The sequence below is a fragment of the Balaenoptera borealis genome, assembly GCF_965194805.1.
Source record: "Balaenoptera borealis genome assembly, chromosome: 2".
Taxonomy (NCBI): domain Eukaryota; kingdom Metazoa; phylum Chordata; class Mammalia; order Artiodactyla; family Balaenopteridae; genus Balaenoptera; species Balaenoptera borealis.
In genome coordinates, this window is record NC_138867.1 from 127,424,918 (window position 1) to 127,447,190 (window position 22,273).

The 22,273-nt window shown below is 42.0% G+C and overlaps 3 protein-coding genes across 13 annotated transcripts in view; 2 read left to right on the forward strand and 1 right to left on the reverse strand.

The window, feature by feature from the left end:
* AFAP1L1 (actin filament associated protein 1 like 1) overlaps positions 1 to 9,508 on the forward strand; it is a 75,923-nt gene extending 66,415 nt beyond the window's left edge. Inside the window, 4 exon segments of the mRNA XM_082382675.1 lie at positions 767 to 931; positions 3,354 to 3,532; positions 5,523 to 5,651; positions 7,635 to 9,508. Coding sequence (XP_082238801.1) covers positions 767 to 931; positions 3,354 to 3,532; positions 5,523 to 5,651; positions 7,635 to 7,658 — 497 coding nt within the window. The 3' untranslated portion in view covers positions 7,659 to 9,508.
* Positions 1 to 11,757, reverse strand: part of LOC309624565 (uncharacterized protein) — a 130,358-nt gene extending 118,601 nt beyond the window's left edge. For all 10 annotated transcript variants that reach the window (XR_014242012.1, XR_014242013.1, XR_014242014.1 and 7 more), the window contains exon 1: positions 11,611 to 11,757. The gene's annotated coding sequence lies outside the window, so the exon portion shown is untranslated. The remainder of the gene's footprint in view (positions 1 to 11,610) is intronic.
* A 196-nt stretch (positions 11,758 to 11,953) lies between these two features.
* Positions 11,954 to 22,203, forward strand: GRPEL2 (GrpE like 2, mitochondrial). 2 transcript variants are annotated; one of them, XR_014242006.1, is made up of 5 exons: positions 11,954 to 12,067; positions 14,331 to 14,484; positions 15,430 to 15,511; positions 18,930 to 19,363; positions 19,912 to 22,203. XR_014242006.1 is itself a non-coding variant. In XM_082382799.1 (4 exons), the coding sequence occupies exons 1-4, from the start codon at positions 11,991 to 11,993 to the stop codon at positions 19,292 to 19,294; spliced, it is 678 nt and encodes a 225-aa protein (XP_082238925.1). In that variant the 5' UTR covers positions 11,954 to 11,990; the 3' UTR covers positions 19,295 to 19,380. The 2 variants fall into 2 exon arrangements, 1 of the variants encoding a protein (XP_082238925.1); XM_082382799.1 differs by lacking the exon at positions 19,912 to 22,203 and having other exon boundaries at positions 18,930 to 19,380.
* The last annotated feature ends 70 nt before the right edge of the window (positions 22,204 to 22,273 follow it).

The window sequence follows — 22,273 nt, forward strand, 5'->3', positions numbered from 1 at the left end:
CATGGGTTCGAGCCCTGGTCCAGGAAGATCCCACATGCCGCGGAGCAACTAAGCCATGCGCCACAACTACTGAGCCTGAGATCTAGAGCCCACGAGCCACAACTACTGAAGCCCGCACACCTAGAGCCCGTGCTCTGCAACAAGAGAAGCCACTGCAATGAGAAGCCTGCGCACGGCAACAAAGAGTAGCCCCCGCTTGCCACAAATAAAGCCCACACACAGCAACAAAGACCCAATGCAGCTGAAAATAAACAAATAAAATAAATTTATTAAAAAAAAATTCTAAAACCGAAGTGTGTATGCATCACAAAATTTGTTTTACATTATTATCTAACATTTACTAAGCACTATTTGCCAGGTACTATACTAAGTAGTTTTCATGAATTATCTCTTTTAAACCTTATCACAATGCCAAGAGGTAAATTTGATTGATACCCACATTTACAAGTGAGGAAAGTAAAGCCTAGGGGGAAGGCACAAAAACACCACATTCACTTTGCCTGATGTCACACAACCAGTAAAGGGCAAAAGAAAACACAGACCTTGATTTGTCTGGTTCTAAAGCCCTTACTCCTCATCCCTGTGCACTACTGCCTCCCTTTGGCTCCTTGTTTCCTCTCCTTCACACTAAATATATCCAGGGGTATAGACCTAAATATTCCCATTTTATAGACAGACAGATTGAGGCTGAGAGAGAAGCTAACACCACCCAAATACTCTCACCAGAGCTCAGAATTGAGGGCCTTTTCCTGCCTTATCTCTGCAGGTGCGCATCAATATAAGTACGGTAAGAACCGAGCTGAGGAGGATGCCAGGAGGTACCTGGTAGAAAAAGAAAAGCTGGAGAAAGAGAAAGAGACAATCCGGACAGAGCTGATGGCACTGCGGCAGGAAAAGAGGGAACTAAAGGAAGCCATTCGGAACAGCCCAGGTATCTATGTGGGTGTGGTCCTGAGCACAAGGGCGTCTCATCCTTGACACCTCCCCTGGCATCTGCCACCTGGTTTCTTACCAGGAATAGGTGGGCTTCTCCTCCCCTTTCTCCTCCCCCTCCTCCTCCTCCTCCTCATCATCATCCTCTCTGCTGACTAATGGAAGTGCCACTGATTTAATAACTGCTTTTAGAGTGAGAAGATGAAAAAGTGTACAAATGTGTACACTTAATGTGGTAAAATGAGATCTGATTTTAGAAATGCTAAAATGTGAAAAACAGAGTGTGCCTTAGAATCATGGAAGAGATATTTTGAACCTCACATTAACTCATTCATTCACAGATATGCACTGAGCACCCAAATGTGTGATACATTGGTTCAGGTACTGGGAATAATGGATGGTGACACTTTACCAGGATCCTCTTCTGAAATCCAGGACCATGACCTCTGCAGGCCCTGCATGCCCTGAGCTCCTCTGCACCCCACTTTCTGCTGTGTTTCTGTTGAATTCTCTGTATAGCTGCAGTTCAGCACACTTTCAGCCTGAGGTTTCTGAACATGCTGGAGGGAACAGAGGTCCTGTCCTTATAAAGAATACATCCAAGGTCACATAGCCCCATGAGAATCTGATGGAACCTATGGACCCTTTCCTAAGGGAGAAAACCCCCACAAATCACAATGTTGCAAACAATTTCAGGAGCTCCTGTGCCCCCAGAGTCATAGATTGCCTGAGAGTCCACGAGCCTCAGGTTGAGAAGTTCTGGCTTAAAGACTTGTTCTGTGTGGCTAGGAACCAGAATCAATGGGAAGAAGGCACATAAAGGCAGTTTGGTTTCTGGGCTTCCCTGGTGGCTCAGTGGTTAAGAATCCACCTGCCAATGCAGGGGACACGGGTTCGAGCCCTGGTCTGGGAAGATCCCACATGCCGCAGAGCAACTAAGCCCGTGTGCCACAATTACTGAGCCTGCGCTCTAGAGCCCGTGAGCCACAACTACTGAGCCCACGTGCCACAACTACTGAGCCCACGTGCCACAACTACTGAAGCCTGCGCACCTAGAGCCTGTGCTCTGCAACAAGAGAAGCCACCGCAATGAGAAGACTGCGCACCACAATGAAGAGTAGCCCCCGCTTGTCACAACTAGAGAAAGTCTGCACGCAGCAACAAAGACCCAACACAGCCAAAAATAGATAAAATAAATTTTTTAAAAATTATTAAAAAAAAAAAAAGGCAGTTTGGTTTCAATACAAACAACTTTCTAAGAGTCAGAACTAGGGTATGGAGCAGGTCAACTTGACTGTCCAAACTTGTCCTGCTCAGTTTTTTTCTATAGCATATCAGTTTTTGACATCTTAGATTTATTATATTTATTATATTGTTTTCTCTCCCTCCCTCCCTCCCTCTCTCTCTCTCTCTCTCTCACACACACACACACACACACACACACACAGTTGTAAGTTCAATAAGGGCAAAGATCTTTGCCTGTTTTGTTCACTGATATATCCCAAGGGCACAGAACTGTGCCCGGTACCTAGCAAGCGCTCAATAACTATTTAATGAATGAACGAATGAATGAATGAATGAACAAATGAATGAAAAGAACACTAGAAAACACTCCAGTGCAGCCTCCTCAGGACAAACAATGGAACTAATCTTTAAACGTGGTAAGATCCAAAACAGCTCTTGGCACGAAGAAGGTCCTAATATAGGTTTGTTGGCTTAAACTGAATAAGCAGCAAAATCCTAGCAGGAACTTGTGATCAATGTAAAGCCTGTGTTATGATTCTTGGTTACAAGTAAGAGAAACCAAAGTCAAACTGGCTTAGAAATGAAAAGAAAAATGTAATTGGAAACTTAAATGATCAGATATAACAGGGTCCAGGGACTTAAATGATGTCACCAGGAAACATATTTCTCTAATTCTTGCTTCTGCCTTCCCCTACATTGGTTTCATTCTCTGCCCCTCATGGTGGTATAAAGGCTACAGAGCTCTAGCCGTCACCCAATCCGTGCAGCCACTCCAGCAGAGAGGCTTCTCTTCCCGATAGCCCCCATAAACACCTCGGGATTCACTTTGATTGAACCAGCTTTGATCCCTAAACCAACCACTGTGACCAAAAAATGAGATATAATTATGGGCCAGGTCTAAGTTATGTGCCTTATCCCCTGAACTAGGAGTGAAGTCATCCCCATCCAAACTACAGGGAATGAGAGGAGAATGGGGAAATGGGTATTGGGCAGGTAAAAACCACACACCCCTGCATGGAGCTGGAACCCCAGGTCCAAAGTCCATCCCTTAACAAGGAGTGAGGCCTGGAAAGGCCCTCTGGGAAGGCAGACTAGGGCCTGAGGCCCTGCCAAACTCCCTGATGCTTCTGGCCAAACCAGGCTCAGCTATATCTCATAGATGTCTTTGGACACAGGGGCAAAGTTAAAAGCTCTGGAAGAGGCCTTGGCCACCCTGGAAGCTCAGTGTAGGGCGAAGGAAGAGGGCCGTATCGACCTGGAGCTGCGGCTGGTGGCTGTGAAGGAGCGCTTGCAGCAGTCCCTGGCAGGGGGCCCAGCCCTGGGGCTCTCCGTGAACAGCAAGAACAAGAGCGGGGTGAGTCTACTCCCTTTTGCACCAGGGGCAGCTGCTCCTCAATCCCCTCATATGCTACAGATCTTCATGATCATTCTTTGGGGGTAGGAGTTATGCTTATTTACAAATGAGAAAGCTGAGGCTCTAAGAGGAGAGGAAACATGCCATAAGTGGCACAGCTATGAAAGAGACTCTTGGAGCAAGTTCTCTGGCCTGTGTTCTCTCCACTGAAGCACTACTATTTGACTTTTTATCCTGAATGTGATCTTAGAAGTGGCCTTGGGGTTATTGATAATAATAATATACAATACTGAATAAGAATAACAAATTTGTATTGCTCAATTACCACAGGCCAGTACAGCATCTTAACCTGTATGATTTCACACAATCTTCGCAGCAGTCCTATGAGGTAGTATTATGTGTATTCACCCCATATGACAGACAAGGAAACTAAGGTTCAGATGTTGCATTACGTGCTCAAGGTCACTCAGTTAAGTGGGAGACAGGATCCCAAACCCAGGAAGTCTGACTCCAGAGCCTTGCTTTAGCCACCAGGCACATGCCCTCTCCTAGGTTCCCCAGTGTACCAGTCCCTGTACTCAGGGCTTTGAATCCATTATCTCTAATGCTCCCAGCAACCATCACCTTGAATGGGATGTCCTCAGGGAGAACTTCACGGACCTCAGTCTGTATCAGTGTCTCAACCTCAGCACTACTGCCAATAATTTTTTGTAGGACTGTCATGTGCATTATAAGATATTTAGTAGCATCCCTGGCCTCTACCCACTTGATGCCAGTAGCTCCATGCCCAGTTATGACGACCAAAAATGTCTCCAGAAATTGCCAAATATCCCCTGGGAGGACAAAACTGCCCCCATTTGGGAACCACTGGTCTAAACTAACAACAGTCCCATCTGTTATTCTGCCTCATAGCACTTAACCACAATTTGTGTGTGAATATATGTATATGTATACATGTATATATAGTATATTCATGTCCTTACTTTCTGTCTCCCCCACTAGATTGTATTTTTATTAAGAACTGGACTATGTCTGTTTTGTTTATCATTATAGCCCTAGTCCTTCAGAATCTGAAAAATAGTAGAAGTGCAATAAATGTTTGTCAAATGAATAAATGTTATACCTGCTTTTACACAAGGAAATGGAGACTCAGAGAGATGAAATAACTGGTCTGATGTGAGTTGTCATTGGGAACAGTATTCCTATTGCTGTCCAAGGTCAGGCCACACCTCATGACTCTAAAGCCAGAGCAGTTTCTTCCACTCCTACACTTCCACTCCGTGGGGCATTTCCAACCTCATTTACAGAAGAAGGGCTTAGGGGCTAGGGACAAAACAACTTCCCAGAGTCACAGAGGGCTGGTGGAGGAGTAGAAGTGGTTCCCTCATCCCAGCTGCTTCCTCCCACCAGCATGCCCTGATGTTCACATTCCACAGGGCTTTCCTCTCCACTTTTGATCCTTGTGATGGCCTTTGGAGACAAAGAGTCTTCTCTAAATTCCTTACAGGCTTAGCCATTAGTATGTCACACTCAAGGAACTACATTCAGCAAGGTACTAGGCAATCACCTGGAAAATATGAGTAAAGGCAGTGTAGAAAATGTGAAGGAATACAGGAGAGAGGTTAAGAGACAGGACTGTGGGATTTGAATCCCAACTGTCTCACTCACCAGCCTTCTGGCCTTGAGCAGTGACTTGACCTTCTCATTTTCCTTATCTGTAAAATGGGACAACATAATAATAGTACCTGCTTTATAGGATTGAAAAGGCTAGATGAGCTAACCTGGTCCATAGTGAGGGTTCAGTAATTTTAATTTTAGTAATTTTAGTCATTAACTTTATTCCAAGGCCCTCAAGTATCTTTTAGCCCTCACCCTGTCTGATGCTGACGTGTTTGCACAGTGCCTTCTACTTGCATTCTTTTGAGGGCAGGCTGGGTGTAAGTAGCGAGCACTAGACCTCACCTATGTAACTATTTCTTGTCATCAACAGGAAACTGCAAATAAACCCCAGAACAATGCCCCAGAGCAACCTCTCCCTGTCAATTGTGTTTCTGAGCTGCGGAAGAGGAGCCCATCCATCGTAACCTCCAACCAAGGAAGAGTGCTACAAAAAGCCAAGGTACGGCCATAGATCAGCTAATCAAAATTCAGAGATCTGAAAGCTTCCTTTCTATGGAACCTCACCAAGAACCAAAAAGTCAGCTAGTGAGAAAGGCAGAGAACTGCCAATATATCCATGCAGTAAAACTCATGAACTTTGCTCAGAGGGCAAGACCTTCAAATCTCCTTCAGAACCTACTTATTCTTTCTTAACACATAGTTCTAACAAGCTTTGGTTTCTGAGCCTACAATATGTTTTGAGACATGAAAGGCCCCATTTCGTAGGTGAGGAAACTAAGTGAAGGGACTTGCCCAAGGTTATGCAGGGCATCAATGAGAGAGCTGGGATGCAAATCCATCTCTTCCAAGTCCATAGCTCACTCCATGATACTGGTCCACAGTACTATCTCTGAAACTTGTGTTTCAGAACTTCTTGAATTTTAGAAAGGTAATATGGTGCATATACTATATATGATGAAAAACCCCAAGTTCTCAGGAGGTACTCTGTAAGCAAACACATTGATAATTCTATAGCAAGACACATGAATATTCACACCACATTGAATAAATAGATTACAAACAGCCTCATGTCAGTTCAGGTCAGTTTTTGCCACTAAATGAGTTTGTGCCAAAACACTTAAAAAATGTTTTGGTTTCAGAGCTCTCTGGATTTCAGAATTGCAGATAAGAAAGTGTAGACCTGAAAAACAAATACCTGAGCATTAGGACATGAGATTAGAGAAGTAACCAGCCGAAGGCCAGATCATCTAGATCAGCAAACTTTTTCTGGAAAGGAAAGGGCCAGACAGTAAATATTTGTGGCTTTGTGGACACATGGTCCCTTTCACAAGTCACCTCTGCCATCATAGCAGGAAAGTAGCCACAGACAATATGTAAACGAATGATTAACATGGCTGTGTCCGAATAAAACTTTGTTCATGGACACTGAGATTTGAATTTCATATAAATTTCAGGTGTCATAAAAAACTATTTTTTTAAAAAAAAAACATTTAAAATCTGAAAAGTCATAGCTGGTGGGTCATACAGAAACATGTAGTGAGCCAGATTTGGCCCATGAGCCATAGTTTGCTTCTCCTTGATCCTTGTAGGCCACTGGAAGAACTTTGGATTTTGTTCTAACATAATGGAAAGTCACTGGCAAATTCTGACCAAGGAATTCTTAGATATGAATTACATTTTTAAAAGATCATTCTGACTACTACGTTGAGAATGGATGAGGGGTAAGAAAGATCAGTTAGAAGAAGTAACCTTGATGAGAGATTAGAAAGGTTTAGCGGAGGTGATAGTAACTAGCTGGCTTTGGAGGCAGAGCAGAAGTATTTGCTGATGAGGATGCGGAGGATGAGGAAAAGAAAGAAATCAAGGATGACTCCTAGGTCACTGCCCTGAGCAACTGCAGTCAAGGTGGTGAAGACCTCAGAGGGAGAGGTTGGGAATGGAGAATCCTCCCATCAAGAATTTTCTAACCATCATCTTCTGCCCTTCACCCTATCCCCTCCTGGGCTGGCTGGAAATGCCATGGATTTTTAATAGGTAAAAAGCCATTCACTGCTGGCCCTGACTTCAGTATTCATCTCAGGTGAACTCCTAGACAGCCCTGGGAGAACGAACAGAGCCCTGTGGGTTGCCTGCCCTCACCCTTCCTTACCAAGCTGCTTTGGCCTCTCTCCCATCAGCCTCCTACCCAAACCACGGTGCTGTGGAAAAGCACTGACGCAGTCCCCACTCCCCAGCTCCTTCTGGGCCCCAGTTTCCTTGTCTGAGAAAGACAAACTGTGGTGTTTGAACCCCCTTAGAGATGAGACCCAGCATGGAGAAATGACTTACCCAAGGCCAAAGAAAGAGAGTGGGACTAGGACCCATGACTCTCTGATCTGGCCATGGAGATCTTTATATAATTAGGTGCAGTGGTATGTTTTTATCCTGCAGGTTACACTAGAATATTTAACAAACTGATACTTCCTGTCTTTATGTACTTCAGGAATGGGAAATGAAGAAGACCTAGAAAGAGGATGAGGATTTCATCCAAAGGAGATAACACCTTGTCCATCCAAGGCAGAAATGCTTTTTTCACAAGGAGACATCAGAAGACTGGAAGTAGCCCACACTCTCTGGGGCACCCAAAAGACCAGCCTTTATTGTCTGCATGATTATAGGGGACATGGGGAGGGAAGAAGCAGGAGAGAAGAGGGAAATGGAGGGCATCCTTATAACTTTACAGAGGGTGGAAATGGGGGTGGAGGGAGACAGAAATCTGCACAGTCGTAAAGGTTTTGTTAAATGTCTTTGCTTTCCCTTCTAAAGAAGAAATGAAAGCATATGTGAATAAGCCATTCCATCCCATTCTCAGCATCCCATTCCCAGTCCTTAGGAAAAAGGAAGGCAGTGCTGAGGCATCGGTGGTACAGTATGAAGAGACAGGACCTGATCATCTGATCCTGCTTGTGCCGAATGGATTCATACTGGGCATTACTGACAACCGCTGGGCAAGATAAACAGGCTGAAAAATCAATACAATTATCCCTAACTTGCATGAAGTGAACAAAAACTACAGAGATCACGCAAATTCTACAATCATTCCTCATGATTATAGAATCCTCATGATTCTGGATCCAGAATCCGATTTGAGTGTTTACAAATCAGAGATCTGGCAAAGAGGGGTTCAGCAGGCAAAGAGAGGTTCAGCAGCTGACATACTTTAAGCTCACAGTGCCACTCAGTGACAGAAGCATGGATTTCTAATGTCCACAGGATGTTGCAGGCATTGTAGGATGGGGTCATTTGCTGTCAATCAAGTCCCCTACCTAATTTATATGGCACTCAGGCTCTGGGAGCTATGGCTATAAATCCAGGTGACACTCCTTGTCTTTAACCTTACCTTGCACTTGGAGGCCCACCAGTCTGCCCTTTCATACCTGCTATCAAGTAAAACTATCATGGAGAACCAAGAGGATGGTGGCTCATTTCTGCCACAGGGGTGCTAAATTTTTACAGACACTTGATATTTTTATAGGGGAGCAAGGACCTCAAGTCCCAGGCAGTCTCCTAACTGCGCCACTCACTACTTTCTCAACACTGTAGGCACTTTATAGGTCTTTACCACCTTTCCCTCCAATAAGGATAAAACCATTTAACTGTATAAGCTCAGAGGTTAGCTCAAGGGGAAAGAAGAGAAATCCCAGAATAACCTCTGGACTCTGCTAGAGGCTGCACACACTTTTCTTACCTAAGACTTTACATACTTGAGCCTCACCCAAACTTTATCACCCCCTGAGGTAGCTAGAGACCAAAGCAAGTAAAATAACCTGACCAAAAGCACCTGGCTGCCAGTGGCAGAACATAAGACTTAGGGCTAATGAGCCTGGATCCAGACAAGGCTGCTTGAGCCCTGCCTCTGCCACTTACCAGCTGTGACTCTGACCTCTCTGATTGTTTTCCTTACCTGTGAAAACCATGTTAACAATTGTACTCTTCTCCCGAGACTACTGGGGGAAAACCCGGTTAACAACTATACTTTCCTCCCAAGACTACTGGGGGAATTCAATGAGTTAATACACAGGAAACATCTTGTACAGCATCCAAGAAATAGGCAATGTTCAGCCATAGTGGTTCTTCTTATTAGCTAGATAAGAAACGTCTGACTCAAAATACTGTGTCCTTTCCACTGAAGAAGAAATGACTTTCATGTGGTTATTACAACCACCAAAAGCTAAAAGGCAACCAATCTATAACTGACAGCTTTCATCCAGATTCCACCTGAGTGTCTTCAGTAACAAAGGAGTTCACATAATCTGAATTGTCAATGTTCTTTTTTAAAATGTGGGTCCTGGAATGGCACCCAACAATCCAACTGTGTCCGCAGTGTGTGTCACATTCTTTCTTATGTAGTTATTTTGAGGTTAAGTGCCTTTTGCCGTCAATAGATCTTGGCTCTTTGAGAGGGGGTACCCTAGGAAATTAATAATTAACATTTATTGAGCACTCACCACGCATCAGACACTGTTAGCCATGACTGGCTACACAGGCATACAACCTGTGCAGTCAACTCCACACCTAGCAGAGCCCTGGGCTTGGTTTATTGCTCTGCTGTTACCCTCTTAGTAATTTTGAACGGGCTCCACACTTTCCTTTTGCCTTTTATGTAGCCGATCCTGGTGCTAACTAATTACTTTTCTAGGTATTATCCCTTTAATCTTTACTAAAATCCTGTGAGATAGGTTCTATTAACCCAGTTTTCATAGTTCAGGAAATGGAAGCCCAGAGAGGTTAGGTAACTTGCTAAAGCCCACATTTAGGAAGTGGGAGAGCCGGCACCTGAATACATGAAGTCTGACCCTAGAACTCCCCTCCTCTTAGTTCCAAGGCTCTATTTCACTCATGTCTCCCCGTCCTCTTGCACTGCAGTATTCAGAAGCACACAAACACTTAATAAATAGATGAATAAGTGGATGCAGCACATTTGGTGTAACTTAGCTAAGAGAAGTGGTAACAAAATGGCTAAAACATGGATGCCAGTTCTGGTTTGGTTGTTTTTTTCAAAGTGTAGGGTCATGGTTCTAAAGTGGACTTGAAGTTCCATCCTCCCCAACACTGCAAAGTGTTTGGACTATCAGATTTCTAGTATCACTGGCTCCTCAGTGGGGGTCTTTGAGCAGGTTCACCAACCTCTCTGAGCCTCAGTTTTCTCATATGTAAAAGAGGATCATAATCCCTCCTTAAACCATGCTGTTCTTTTCCTAGGGCCAAAAGGAAACATTAGGTTGCTGGTTACAACACATTTGAGCTAGGCCCTGGATAGAATATAAGGATGCAGAAGACTCTAGCTTTGTCCTTATGGAACTCACAGACAGGCAGAGAAAAAATATGACCCAAATAGCTACCGTACAAGTAAGCCATCCTGTGGTGAAGATTCAGAATGTTGAAGGCACACTTCCCATCCCTTAGAAAAAAATTTTTTTGACATTAGGGACTATCCAGTGACTAGTCTGGCAACTCCAAGGCCCTCAACCCCAATCACCAGTCCGTTCTCACAACCTGTCAGTTTTCCATTACTAAATCTCTCTGAAATTCATCCACTTCTTCCTGTCTCCACTGACACCATCCAACTTCATTAATTCATTCAACAAATGCTGGAACATCTACTATGTGTACCTACTGTACTCGATGTCAGAAATCACTGCTGTGAACAACACAGAAACTCTCATGAAGCTCATACCCTAGTTGAGAAAACGAACAAAACCCAGCAAAAGTGCTGGACATAACTAAAACAGTAGCGACCTTAGATAAAGTGGTTTACAAAGGTCTCTCCGGTGAGAAGACCCCAGGACAGAATACAACCCTTCTGTGCACGCACCAGTCCAACAGCTTGTCTCCCCACCTCTTAGACCCAATCTCCTCCTCACAGCAGTCAGTGACCCATTAAACACGTCAAGGCATCGTAACATGTTCCCATTGCAATCAGAGTAAGACTCAAGTTCATTAGACAAAAAAAAACCTTGAACTACATTAGGACACTGTTCCACTCTGTTCATTAAGCATGAACAGACAAAAAAAAATCTCTGCCCTAATGGAACTGACACGTTAGTGAGGGGAAATGAGAAAATACACATTTTAAAACACAGTAAGTCGGGGGGAAAGGGGAAATTGGAGAAAAAAAAAGCAGGGAAGAGTGATGGGAGATGAGAGTCAGGCTTCGACTTTTTTAATTCCTCAAGCGCTCTGGCCCTGCCTAACCACCGTCTTGTGTTGCTCCTCCGCTTCCTCAAGTACTTCAGTGCCTTACTCGCAAGACGCTCCCTCTTGACTTTGCAGATGCTGTTTCCCTCTACCTGAACCAGCTGCCTCTTCTTTTCATCTACTCATTATTCCGCTTTCAGTTCAAACGTTATTTCCTTTGGGAAAACGCCCCACACTCGGCCACATCGTACTCTAGGCTTCCGCAGCACCAAGCCCCTCACCTTTAAACACCGGTCATATTTTGACTTTATAGGGCGTTAGCAATTGTTTGTTGTGCATAACTTCATGTAAGCTCCTTGAGGGTACAGCAGTTTTTCCCTTTGGTCGCCGCGAATTCCGCGCTTAGCACAGAGCGCACGCCCTTGTGACAGGAAACCAACCTACTCGCCGAATACGCCGGGGGCCGGAAGGGTTGCGTTTCGTCGCAAGACCGGGTAGGAAACGGCGCAGGGCCAACCCGACAAGCAGCGTTCCCATCCGGGGCCCAGAGAGAGAACGCCTTCCCGCAAAGGCTGCCGGGAAGCGTGGTTTTTGAAGCGAGCGTATCTCGTCACTTGGGGCAAGTGCGCGTGCGCAGCCTCAGTCAGCCGAGGTGGGGAACATGGCCGTCAGGTTCCTGTGGGCGGTCCGGCGGCGGATGCAGCCCCTCCTGGCCTCGAGTGGCGCGTCAGATGGCAGGTAAGCGAGGCAGGCCGGGGATCCGGGACGTGAGGGCGATGCAGGAGAAGCGATCCGGAGGGGCGATTTTAGGCTGGAGGGCGAGAGGACCTACCAAACCTCTCGGCCGCTACGACTGGGCGCTCACGGCCCCATCTTACAGAGCGGGAAACTGAGGTCTACAGCCTTGTCTCCTTGCCCGGCCGAGGAAGGTGGAAAGATCCGAGGTCACGCCCTCGGAGGTGGGAACTGTTCTTCAGCCCGAGCGTCGATTGAATTGGGGATGTACCCTTCCCACCCCCTTCTCGACAGCTTTGGTGTCTGCGGGTAATTTGGGATTCTCTCCCAACACCCTGTGTGATCGTATCTGAGCTTTACTTTACCCATCGGTAAAAGAAGGCCGTTGGACTTGGTCTTTACAAACGGCCCTTCCACCTGCCTTAGGGAGTTTGAAGTTCCGGTTGCTACTTTTATCCATCGGTTGCGACTTTTACTGATCATTTATCATGCCGATTGCAGAACTATGGGTAGTTCTTTTTATTCTCCCGTTTAATTGAGGAAACTGAGGTTTAGAAAAGTTGAGTAACGTCTCCAAACTTAAATACTCGTGAAGTGGTGGAACCCAGACCGGAAACCAGTCAGGGCTGTAGAATCGGCCCTTTAAAATTAGTGACCAATGTTACTTATTCTTAGGGACTATTCCCCGTTGACAGTTTATTTATCGGAAAGAATAAAAATTGCTGAGTAGGGGGATGGGTCAGGTTGGATCTCTGAAAAGTAAATTAAATTACGGTGAAATCCAGAAGTTTTGCATAACTATCTGTTACCTTTTTAACACACCTGACCCAGCACTAGGATGAGAGGTTGAATTCCGGGTTTCAAGCTTTTTTTTTTTTTTTTCCTAGTCTTTTTGACAGTTTTTGGTGTAGGGAAGTGATCAGAAGGAAAATGTTCCCTTCTAATAAAATTTCCCCCGACTCCAGTTCTGAAACAGTAGCAATTGAATGGATGTGCCGCAACTCCCACTTTCTCACGGCTTGGGCCCTGGCCGTGTGCCCTTTCAACTGGCCCTGAGGATATTTTGACCTCCTTTCAATTGGATAAATGTAATTTGTTAGGAGTTTAGGAGGAAGGATCTGTTTCACCCTGTGTGATGTGTCCCAGATCAGTGGTGACCAATTTTCGGACTAAAAATGTGTAATCTTGTGTCATAATAACTGAATTCAGGACTGGCCTGGAAGATAAAAGTAATCTTGCCCACACCCTTATACTGATGGTTCCCTCTTCCCTTTCTTGAAGTAAACTCCTTTACCCCCTTTAAACCTTTGCTTAAATTTCACCTCAGTGGCCACTTTTCAATATATACCAGTTTATATAAATAAACTATTTGTTTTAAAGACCTTTTGCGTTCACAGATTTCTTGATGGTTTTACTTCATATTAAATTATGATGATCCAGGAGGTGTAATGGAAACTTCCTTGAAAAGGGGGGTCAGAACTGCTACAATCCAAGATCTACAAACTAGCCCCTACTCTAAACTTTTTATGTGAACTGAACTATATATCTATATGATCTATTTCATTCACCTGTATATAGTTCACCGTCCACAACATATAGTAAATGTTTTATAAGTTTTTGTTTGACTTGATTTTACATATAGGTGAGCTCCCAACTCATTTTCTCTTAGTGTAGGTTCTCTTCCATAAAAGCCTTGCTTTTACTTAGAGCTTGTGATCAAGAAGGCTTTAGAATTCCAGGCCTCACTCCAGTTCGATAAGGTACCTTTACTGGGCTTAATTTTCCCCACCTATAAAATGAGGGATTGAACCTGAACTGTACGGCTTTTTGTTTTGAATTCTTGCTTCTGATATTGCCCTGCTGGTTCTAGGTATTATAATTTCTTTTTGTCTTGCTGACTTTTGTGTCCCCACTTCCAGCTATTTCTACTGCCTGATGCTCAGTATCGTGATTCAACAATACTAACTGTGTAATCTTAAGCAAGTCATAAGCCTCTCTGAGCTTCGGTTTTCTCATCTATAAAATAGGGATGATGATAGTATTTATCTCACATGTTGTAAGATGAAAAGATGATTTAAGTAAAACCCTGTCAACTGTGTCTGGCATTTAGCAAGCACATTATAAGTGTTTGTATTATTACTGAGACTGAAAGCACTTTGTCTAGAGAGAGTCAATCTGGGAAACATTCCAGCCTCTGAACCTGGTTATAACTTCAGCTGTTTGTGACGGCATTTCTTCATAATGCACCACCTCCCTCCCACTTCAGGGGATGGCTGCATCCTTTCAGCACTGCCACCCAGAGAACCGCTGGTGAAGACTGCAATTCTGAGGACCCTCCTGATGAACTTGGGCCCTCTCTTGCAGAACGAGCCTTAAAGCTAAAAGCTGTTAAACTGGAGAAGGAAGTCCAGGATTTAACAGTGGGTAGATTTTATATTATCTCTTCATATATTCTGTAACATATATCATATTTTCTATTATCTGTTTATATTATCTATATTCACATCTTTTCTATGATTTAAATATCCACGTAAAGTTTTTTAAGTCAGTTTTTAAACTGTTTCTTCTAATTAGCTCTTTACCCCTCTTGCTAGATATACTAGGCAAAATAATCTGTACTAGTTCAAAAACATTACTGACTGCGGATACTCATCTCTTTTCAGTTCCCTGGTGTGTCACAGTACTTAGATACCTGATATTTTGGTAGCTTCAAAGGAGGTACAGTGCCTGGCATGTAGTACACACTCAATTAATATTTGAATGAGTGACATCATTTATCATTGTATTCTGCCAATCAGACTACCTCTGGCTTACTGTGCCAGTACTAGACTGACAGACTTTGAGAAAGAGAAATAATTAGAGTAATTCCAAAGCAGGACCACCCAAAAACGGTAAGGAGTTTGGAAAGTGTCTTGTGAGAGGAATGAAAGGAACCAGGGATTATAAGAATGAAAGAAGAAAAGACTAAAGAGGCTAAATAATTGCCTTCAAATAGATGACATATTTTTAAAACTTACTCTTGGCTATCCTAGAGTTCAGTTCAACAAAAGAAAGTTGAAGGGTGGCAGTGTTGCCTGAAGGTGAAAAAGAAAGCTTTTTCTCAAGATAATGAGCTTGAAAACAGTTGTTCTGTGTTCAAACTGGCAGCCTAAATGACGGCCTATCAGGGCCGCTATAAAGAGAGATTCCTGCTATGACTGGGAATTTGGAGTAGCTGATCTAAGATTCCTACACAACTCCTGCTGTTGTTGTTGTTTTAATAAAAACCTATACCAAGGGTGAAATTTGTAAAGTAAGCAAAAAGTTTCTTTTCCACCAATAGGCATTTGTTTTCTTATCATTTTGACTTTGCTTTTGATGCTCAGGTGAGATACCAGAGAGCTATAGCTGATGGTGAAAATATAAGAAGGCGAACCCAGAGATGTGTAGAAGATGCCAAGATATTTGGTGAGAGGTTTATTAATAATAAAAATACCTTTTAGTTTAAGGGCACTTACTAACAGTTGTGCACACTGAACTTAGCAAAAGACACATCCGGGTCCTTAACCAATTATACCCTACCCTTCCTCTATCCCCCTAGGCTTTCTGCTCTGCTTTTTGGGAATGTTGTCAAGTGAACCATTTGCTAAAGTAATGTTTGCCTTTATTTTCACCTGACCTTTGTTATTTTATTTTTCAAGCATGTACGGTTAACATTCTAGTGCCTATACAGGCATTTCTGTTTAACTCATTAATGAACAAGTGAATCATTAAGATGTTCAGAAGAGAATCCAAAGAGCAGACACATAGGCAGTCATAAATGCTGAGATTTGCTTCACATAAGCAAAACTGGTCCATAACCTAGTGCAGTAATCAACTGTATCTCCACCAGACAGTTTTCACAACTATAGACAAAAATCATTTGCATTACTCTCAGTGTTCTACAGCTTGCTGAGTTATAACTCAAAGGTTCAGACTACATGGAATCAGATAACCCTGAAAGCTGTGCTAGATTGAATCTATTTTTTCACTGATGGCATTGAATAATCTTTTTGGTACATTTCAAAGTCGTTCAGAAATTTTTTCCTAAATGCACCACTTCTTGTTCCAAATTTGTTCACGAAAATGTTAATTGAATAACAGGGATTCAAGAGTAAAGGGCAAATCTGTGATTACTTGCTGTACTCACAGTTTAATATGGAGCATTATACTTTGACTACACATAGAATGGAGTGCTTGAGGGGCCCTTGGATTCTATCTAGTCCAGTCTCCTCTTATAGGCAAGCTAGTTAAAGTTATTTGACAACAGGTGTAGATATGAATCCATTGATTCCTGATCCCTAATGTATTATTCTTTCCCTTATATCACACTCCTTCCTGTTCTCTGGATTTTATCCGCTATCTGTACAGGGGATTCACTCCATTCCTGTCCTGTCCAACCCTAGTCCTTTGGCTTAGCCTTCTGCTTTTCGTTCAGTGCTATAGATATCATGTTTCAAGACTTTGAGTAAATACTAACCCCCAAATTGTATTCCTGAATAGCTAAATACTGACCCCAGTTGTGTTCCTGATATTTCATCCAAGTTTTAGTCTCATATTTCCAGCTATCAGGGCTCAGTGGCCAAGCCTGCCACCTGTTAGTCCATAAACACAGTTCTGAATTTCATCAGAAAAAATTTGTGGAAATTTATTTTCTCTTTTGTTAAATAGTCACCTACATAAGATGCTTGATTTTGCCTCTTGTCCCACAAAACGTAAAATATGTACTATATGGACCTTTAGAGAAAAAGTCTGCTGACCTCTAACCACAGGGAATTTTTGTAGCAAATAGAACAATTGTGATAAGGGGAAGACTTCCTGCCTGCTTGAGGGGAGCAGGGTGAGTTGGCTTACCAGAAGTCAAGCTTCGATGCATGAGGAACTGGCTTATGTCAGTTTCCTCAAGAATTAGTAAGGTTCTCAGGAACAAATACTTATTAAATAAACTCAAAAGAATTTGGTAATCTAATTTGTTAATTTATAGAGAAAAACGTGTCAAGCAAAACATGCCACATAAGTCATTTGCTTGGGTCATTTCTTCTTATGGTCAGGAATACTTAGAAAATTGAAGATTGCTCAGTGAGCATGGAAGTAGAAAAAAAGAAGAAAGCTTTCATTGTCATTTAATTAACATACAGTGTAGCTTGATGACTATCCTCCTTCCAGGGACAGTCTTGTCTCAGTAACCCATTTTCTCTTAAACAGGTCACAGAGATCCTTTTTTTCCCTCTAAGAAATGTTGCGGACACCAACCATCTATTGAAGTAAGACAGTAATAGGAATAGGATCAGAGACTGAACCCCTCACTGTACAGACAAGAGAACCTAGGCTTCTGTTTACCCAGATTCATACAGCTTTACTGACTAGAAGCCAGAACTTTTTGTACCATGGCAGTGTACAAATCAGTCCAGCAACTTACAGCTTTCAAATTCAATTTGAGTATTTGTCTTCCTTTGTATAGCCAGGGAAAGCCTTTGATGTCCCTGATTGATCTTTATCAGACATTCTTTCCTCTTGGATGGAATTCCAAATTTTATCAGTATACTTTTCAAGCCTTTAGCTAATCTCTTCTACCTTTTCAGGTGATGTCATTAACAGCCATTAATATATATGGCTACCATCCCTCATAGTGTTGGGAGAGGTATCTTGTGGAACTCACCAAGTCTAGTTCCCTGGAAAGGCCTGCTGCTTTCACTCTTTCCTCTCCATTGCCTCCTCTCCTACTCCAGACCATATTATACCAAGATTACTTCAGTCAGCTCTCTTCCATTTCTTATATCTTTTCTTCTCACCCATCTGTGATGCCCCCAGCACCCCACATTCATTGTGTATGTTACTAGACAATTTGACTCCTCTTCAACTTGTTTTGCTCAAGAAGCTATAATGGATTTCTATTACCCAGAAGTTAAAGGTAGAATTTTTGCCTCTCTGTCAGTCATTCCTTCCCATCCAGGCAGTACATACCTGGGACATCTCTCCTCTGTCATCATCTCTTTTATTGGCTGTCTGCTTTGACACAGGGCCTTAAACCTGTCGCTGGACTAAAGCTAGATCAACAAAGTCCTTCGCCCCTCACCAGCTCCTACCAGGGCCTTTGTGTTACCATAGGTATCTGTGATGATGATATTCCTTATCATTTCTGTAAGAAGAATGAAGAATGCAGCATTGGGAGTAATGAGATTTCTCAACAACTGAGTTCACTTTTATAAAGTTTATGTGACTCTAAAAAGATTAGACAAGCTTGGTGGCCTGTCTCCAGCAAGTGTATATAACTTCATAGCAGGCATTAAGAGACTTACCTCATCCGTGGAGTATATTTTTTTCCTGTTCTATTTAGCTAATCCTCAAGAATAAACCACTCTTTGACTCCTCCTTAGCACAGTCTTGTCAACTATTCTTTTATTATTCCCCCATCAATGAAATACTAATGTCTTGTTCCTATTGAGAATGTATGCCTTTCCACAAATGAGACAGGCGGGAATTTTCAAAATATACATAACTTTGTACTAAAGGTGAATAGCAACAAAGATACAAGAAGCATATGTCAAGTTTTTAAAGGACAGGTTTCTGAACCTTTTGTATATAGTCTCACCTAGTTCTTGGGTTCTAACCATCTTCCCCATTTCCCAGAATGCTTCCTAGTCATGTGCCTTCCAAGAGAAATGCTGGCTCGTCAGTTGGGTTTCAGGGGTAATCATTGGTGATGATCCCTGAATCCTTTGTGGCAATTTCTGCATTTCCTGGGGTACCCAATACACCAGCCAGCTCTCTGAGCCTTCCCCAAACTGCACCCTCAAGAGCAGAGTGGTTTCCTCACAAACAGTAAGAGTATTTGGTTTCTCTGTAGGAATTCAGAGTTTCTGTAAGGATTTGGTGGAGGTGGCAGACATTTTGGAGAAGACTACAGAGTGTATTTCTGAAGAAACAGAGCCTGGGGACCAGAAGCTCACTCTGGAGAAGATCTTCCGAGGCTTGTCACTTTTAGAAACAAAGCTGAAAAGCGTGTTTGCCAAACATGGCCTGGAGAAGATGACACCCATTGGTGACAAATATGACCCTCATGAGCATGAACTCATCTGTCATGTGCCAGCTGGTGTTGGGGTGCAGCCTGGCACTGTGGCATTAGTAAGGCAGGATGGCTACAAGCTTCATGGCCGCACCATTAGACTCGCCCAGGTGGAAGTGGCAGTGGAGTCTCAGAGAAGACTATGAATGGGCCCAGAGGAACTGAAAGTTCTCCCGGAGTGCAGTCACCTGTGATTCCTTTATTTATTAAACTAGGTTCGTATTGTACATGAGGTACTTCATGTGATCTGTTTTGGATTTAGTCATATTGGCTTTATTTCTAAGATACTCTTTTGATTTAATGTGACCTGTTTGGTCTCATCAGAAGTCTTGCCATTGGGCATTTGAACAATGTGACAAGTGTTCCTGTGGCCTTATCAAAATATGTTTAAGAAAATTATTTTTAAATTGGTACTCTGATGACTTTCAATCCAAAAATTTTTTTAAAGGTGGAAATGAGTATATGTTTATGTATTTTCAACTAAATGTTCCTTACTAATGGTCCCTATAAAAGGAATTGTATAGAATCTTGTATTTGTGGAAAAAGGAGATGGTAGGGATTGGTTTAACATTTGGGTACTTAAATGATAAAGCTTTATAGTTGTATGAATTTAAATCATTTCGGTTGATTTTTATGCACGTAGATTTTTCAGGACTTCCCATTTTTATTTTATTTTTCTTTTAGCCATCTTTTGTCCTTGTAGTTCCTGCCAGATAGACTTCATATTCACACTCATTGTCCCTTTTCAAATCCCATTTACAAGGCTAATGGCCCAGGCAAGACTTGGAAGGCAGAGACTGGCAAGAAATCAAGATACGAGGTCCCTTTCAAGCAAGTATGGCCGAGAAACCTTGTGCTTTCTTTGTTGAGTTATCTTCAAATTGTTTTCAGCCTCCTCCCTAGGTATATAATCATTTCAGGGAAATTGAGGCAGCACCAACAGCTAAAGACCTAAATTGGTCTATATAGGTAATTTACCCACAACTTCTCTTTCCACCAGCCCTTAAATCCTCTGCCACTTTGTCAGATTTACCTTATGATCCTTTATTAGATTACGTGGGGAGGTGGTCAGGACAAAAAAATGTTAGCGTCCCATGATTCCTCATTAGTTATGCTAGGTTTGGGGTGTTTTTTTTGGGGGGGGGTACTCACAATTCACTACCTCTCTTACATTGACAAGCTTTATTTCCTAGTTTTTGTGTCTGTCTTATGTCACATGTGTAAACATCTAGCTCCCCTTTTATGTATTGACCTCCTAGAGTTAATGAGCCTATGTGTATATTTTTTATTTCAGTCTTGCTTATAGATAGTGTTCTGTAAAAAATTTATTCAATAAATGAGTTAGTGAAAGAATGAGATATAGATATATATCTATATATATATATATCAATTGGACATTAGAAAGGAGGTCATATGGTTATTTTAATGTTACAAGCAGCCTTCATGATGATCTAATCTCACCCCTTCAGCTTCTTCTTAAGTATGAAAACATAGTCCTTTTAGGACTAGACTCAAAGAAAAAAAAAAATCTCTAAAACTAGTAAACTAAATTTTAGTGAGAACTTAAGTAAGAAACAACTAGATATTAACTTCAGTCATTTAAGATTCAACAGTTCTATAACAAACATGCAAATATGTCCCCAGCAGAGAATTAAATGTTGTTAGGTGTCCAGATTGCCCAGGTTTAGGTTTAAGTTACTTACCCATAAAATAAATCCATTTCTACTAGAACTCTATGACCCCATTCTGTGGGGTGGTGAAAGTTATCCTCTTAGACATCATAGGTAGTTCTAGCATACTACACAAGCATGTATCAGCAAAGCATCCCCCAATGAGTCCTACCACCTCCACCAGATTTAGACACTTAAAAAAAACAAATACATGCTTCTAAGATGCAAGCAGAAGACTGTTGGTGAGATTTTAAAACCAGAACCTCTTTTGGCATTCCACTAAGTGCATACTGTAAATATAATGAGCAGTCAGATTTCACAATAGGAATTTGTCTTTTTTTGCCTTCATTCCTTTGAGATTGACAAATAGTGAGGACAAGAAAATGAGCCAATTATGATTTCCTTTGTGTTCTTGGATCACTAGCTATCATTACCAGTGAATTAGAATAACCATAATTTTAGGTGTGGAATGTTGATTACTTGAAGAGTTTTTAAATATTCCTTGCAACCTCCTGTTTTAGCAAGTAGACTGAGAATAATTTTAGATTCTTCTATTATTCAGTAGTTTTGCAGGCTTAAAAGTATAAATTTAGAAGATGGAGCTATAACAGCGAGAATCTCAAAATGCTGAAGGGCTTTCACGAGCCAGCGCAGCATAATAGAGCATATGCTTAGTAGGCATCAACTTGAACATAATTCCCAGCCTAGTCACTTCACTCTTCTGAGCCTGCTTCCACGTTTGTAAAATGGTTATAATTCTCAAAATATTGCGAGGATTAAGCGAAATGTGCAAATTGCCTATTACAGTAGGCCCTCAAATATTTATTTTTATTGCCTTTTATTATACACATTGTTTTTCGTATGTTTTTATAGTTGCCTAAAGTCTAGGGGAAGGGAAAGACTGGTTAAGTGGTGCTTGACTATAAAAAAAAATTGTAAGCTAATCAATCACAGTGAACTTATTTTCCTTTTAGCTTCTGTTTTTTGTGTTTGTCTGTTTTAACCATAACAAGGAAATCTACATTTTTAGACTGGAGAAATAAGAAAATTGTTTCAGTGCCCTTAATTATTTTCATCTTGATGGTAAAGTAAAAAGACATCATTGGCTTGCAGATGATATGTGTAAGGAAGCTTTGACTTATTTGAAGAGGGATCTTGGTGCTTTAGTACTTGGATTTTACGAATCTTTTGTGGATTTTCCTCACTGCCATAAAGGAATTATTCAGTTTGATACTGATATAAGCTTGTGGTGCTCTTTCATGGCAAAGGATTTAATAAGTGAAGAAAGGTTCTTAAACACTAAAGCAAAATCTAATAAGGAAGACTAAGGATGAAATATAATCTTCGGAAACAACTTTAATAAAACCTTAATTGAAATAACTGTGTTTCACGTGTTTAGTGTCTTTGTCTGCCAGATTCATATTGTGTATTGATGTGGTCACTTCACTGATTGCT

Coding starts and splice junctions, on each gene's coding strand:
- GRPEL2 (XM_082382799.1), top strand. CDS start 11,991: ATGGCCGTCAGGTTCCTGTGGGCGGTCCGGCGGCGGATGCAGCCCCTC. Junction 12,068..14,330: donor AGTGGCGCGTCAGATGGCAG/GTAAGCGAGGCA, acceptor CTCCCACTTCAG/GGGATGGCTGCATCCTTTCA. Junction 14,485..15,429: donor AGGAAGTCCAGGATTTAACA/GTGGGTAGATTT, acceptor TTTGATGCTCAG/GTGAGATACCAGAGAGCTAT.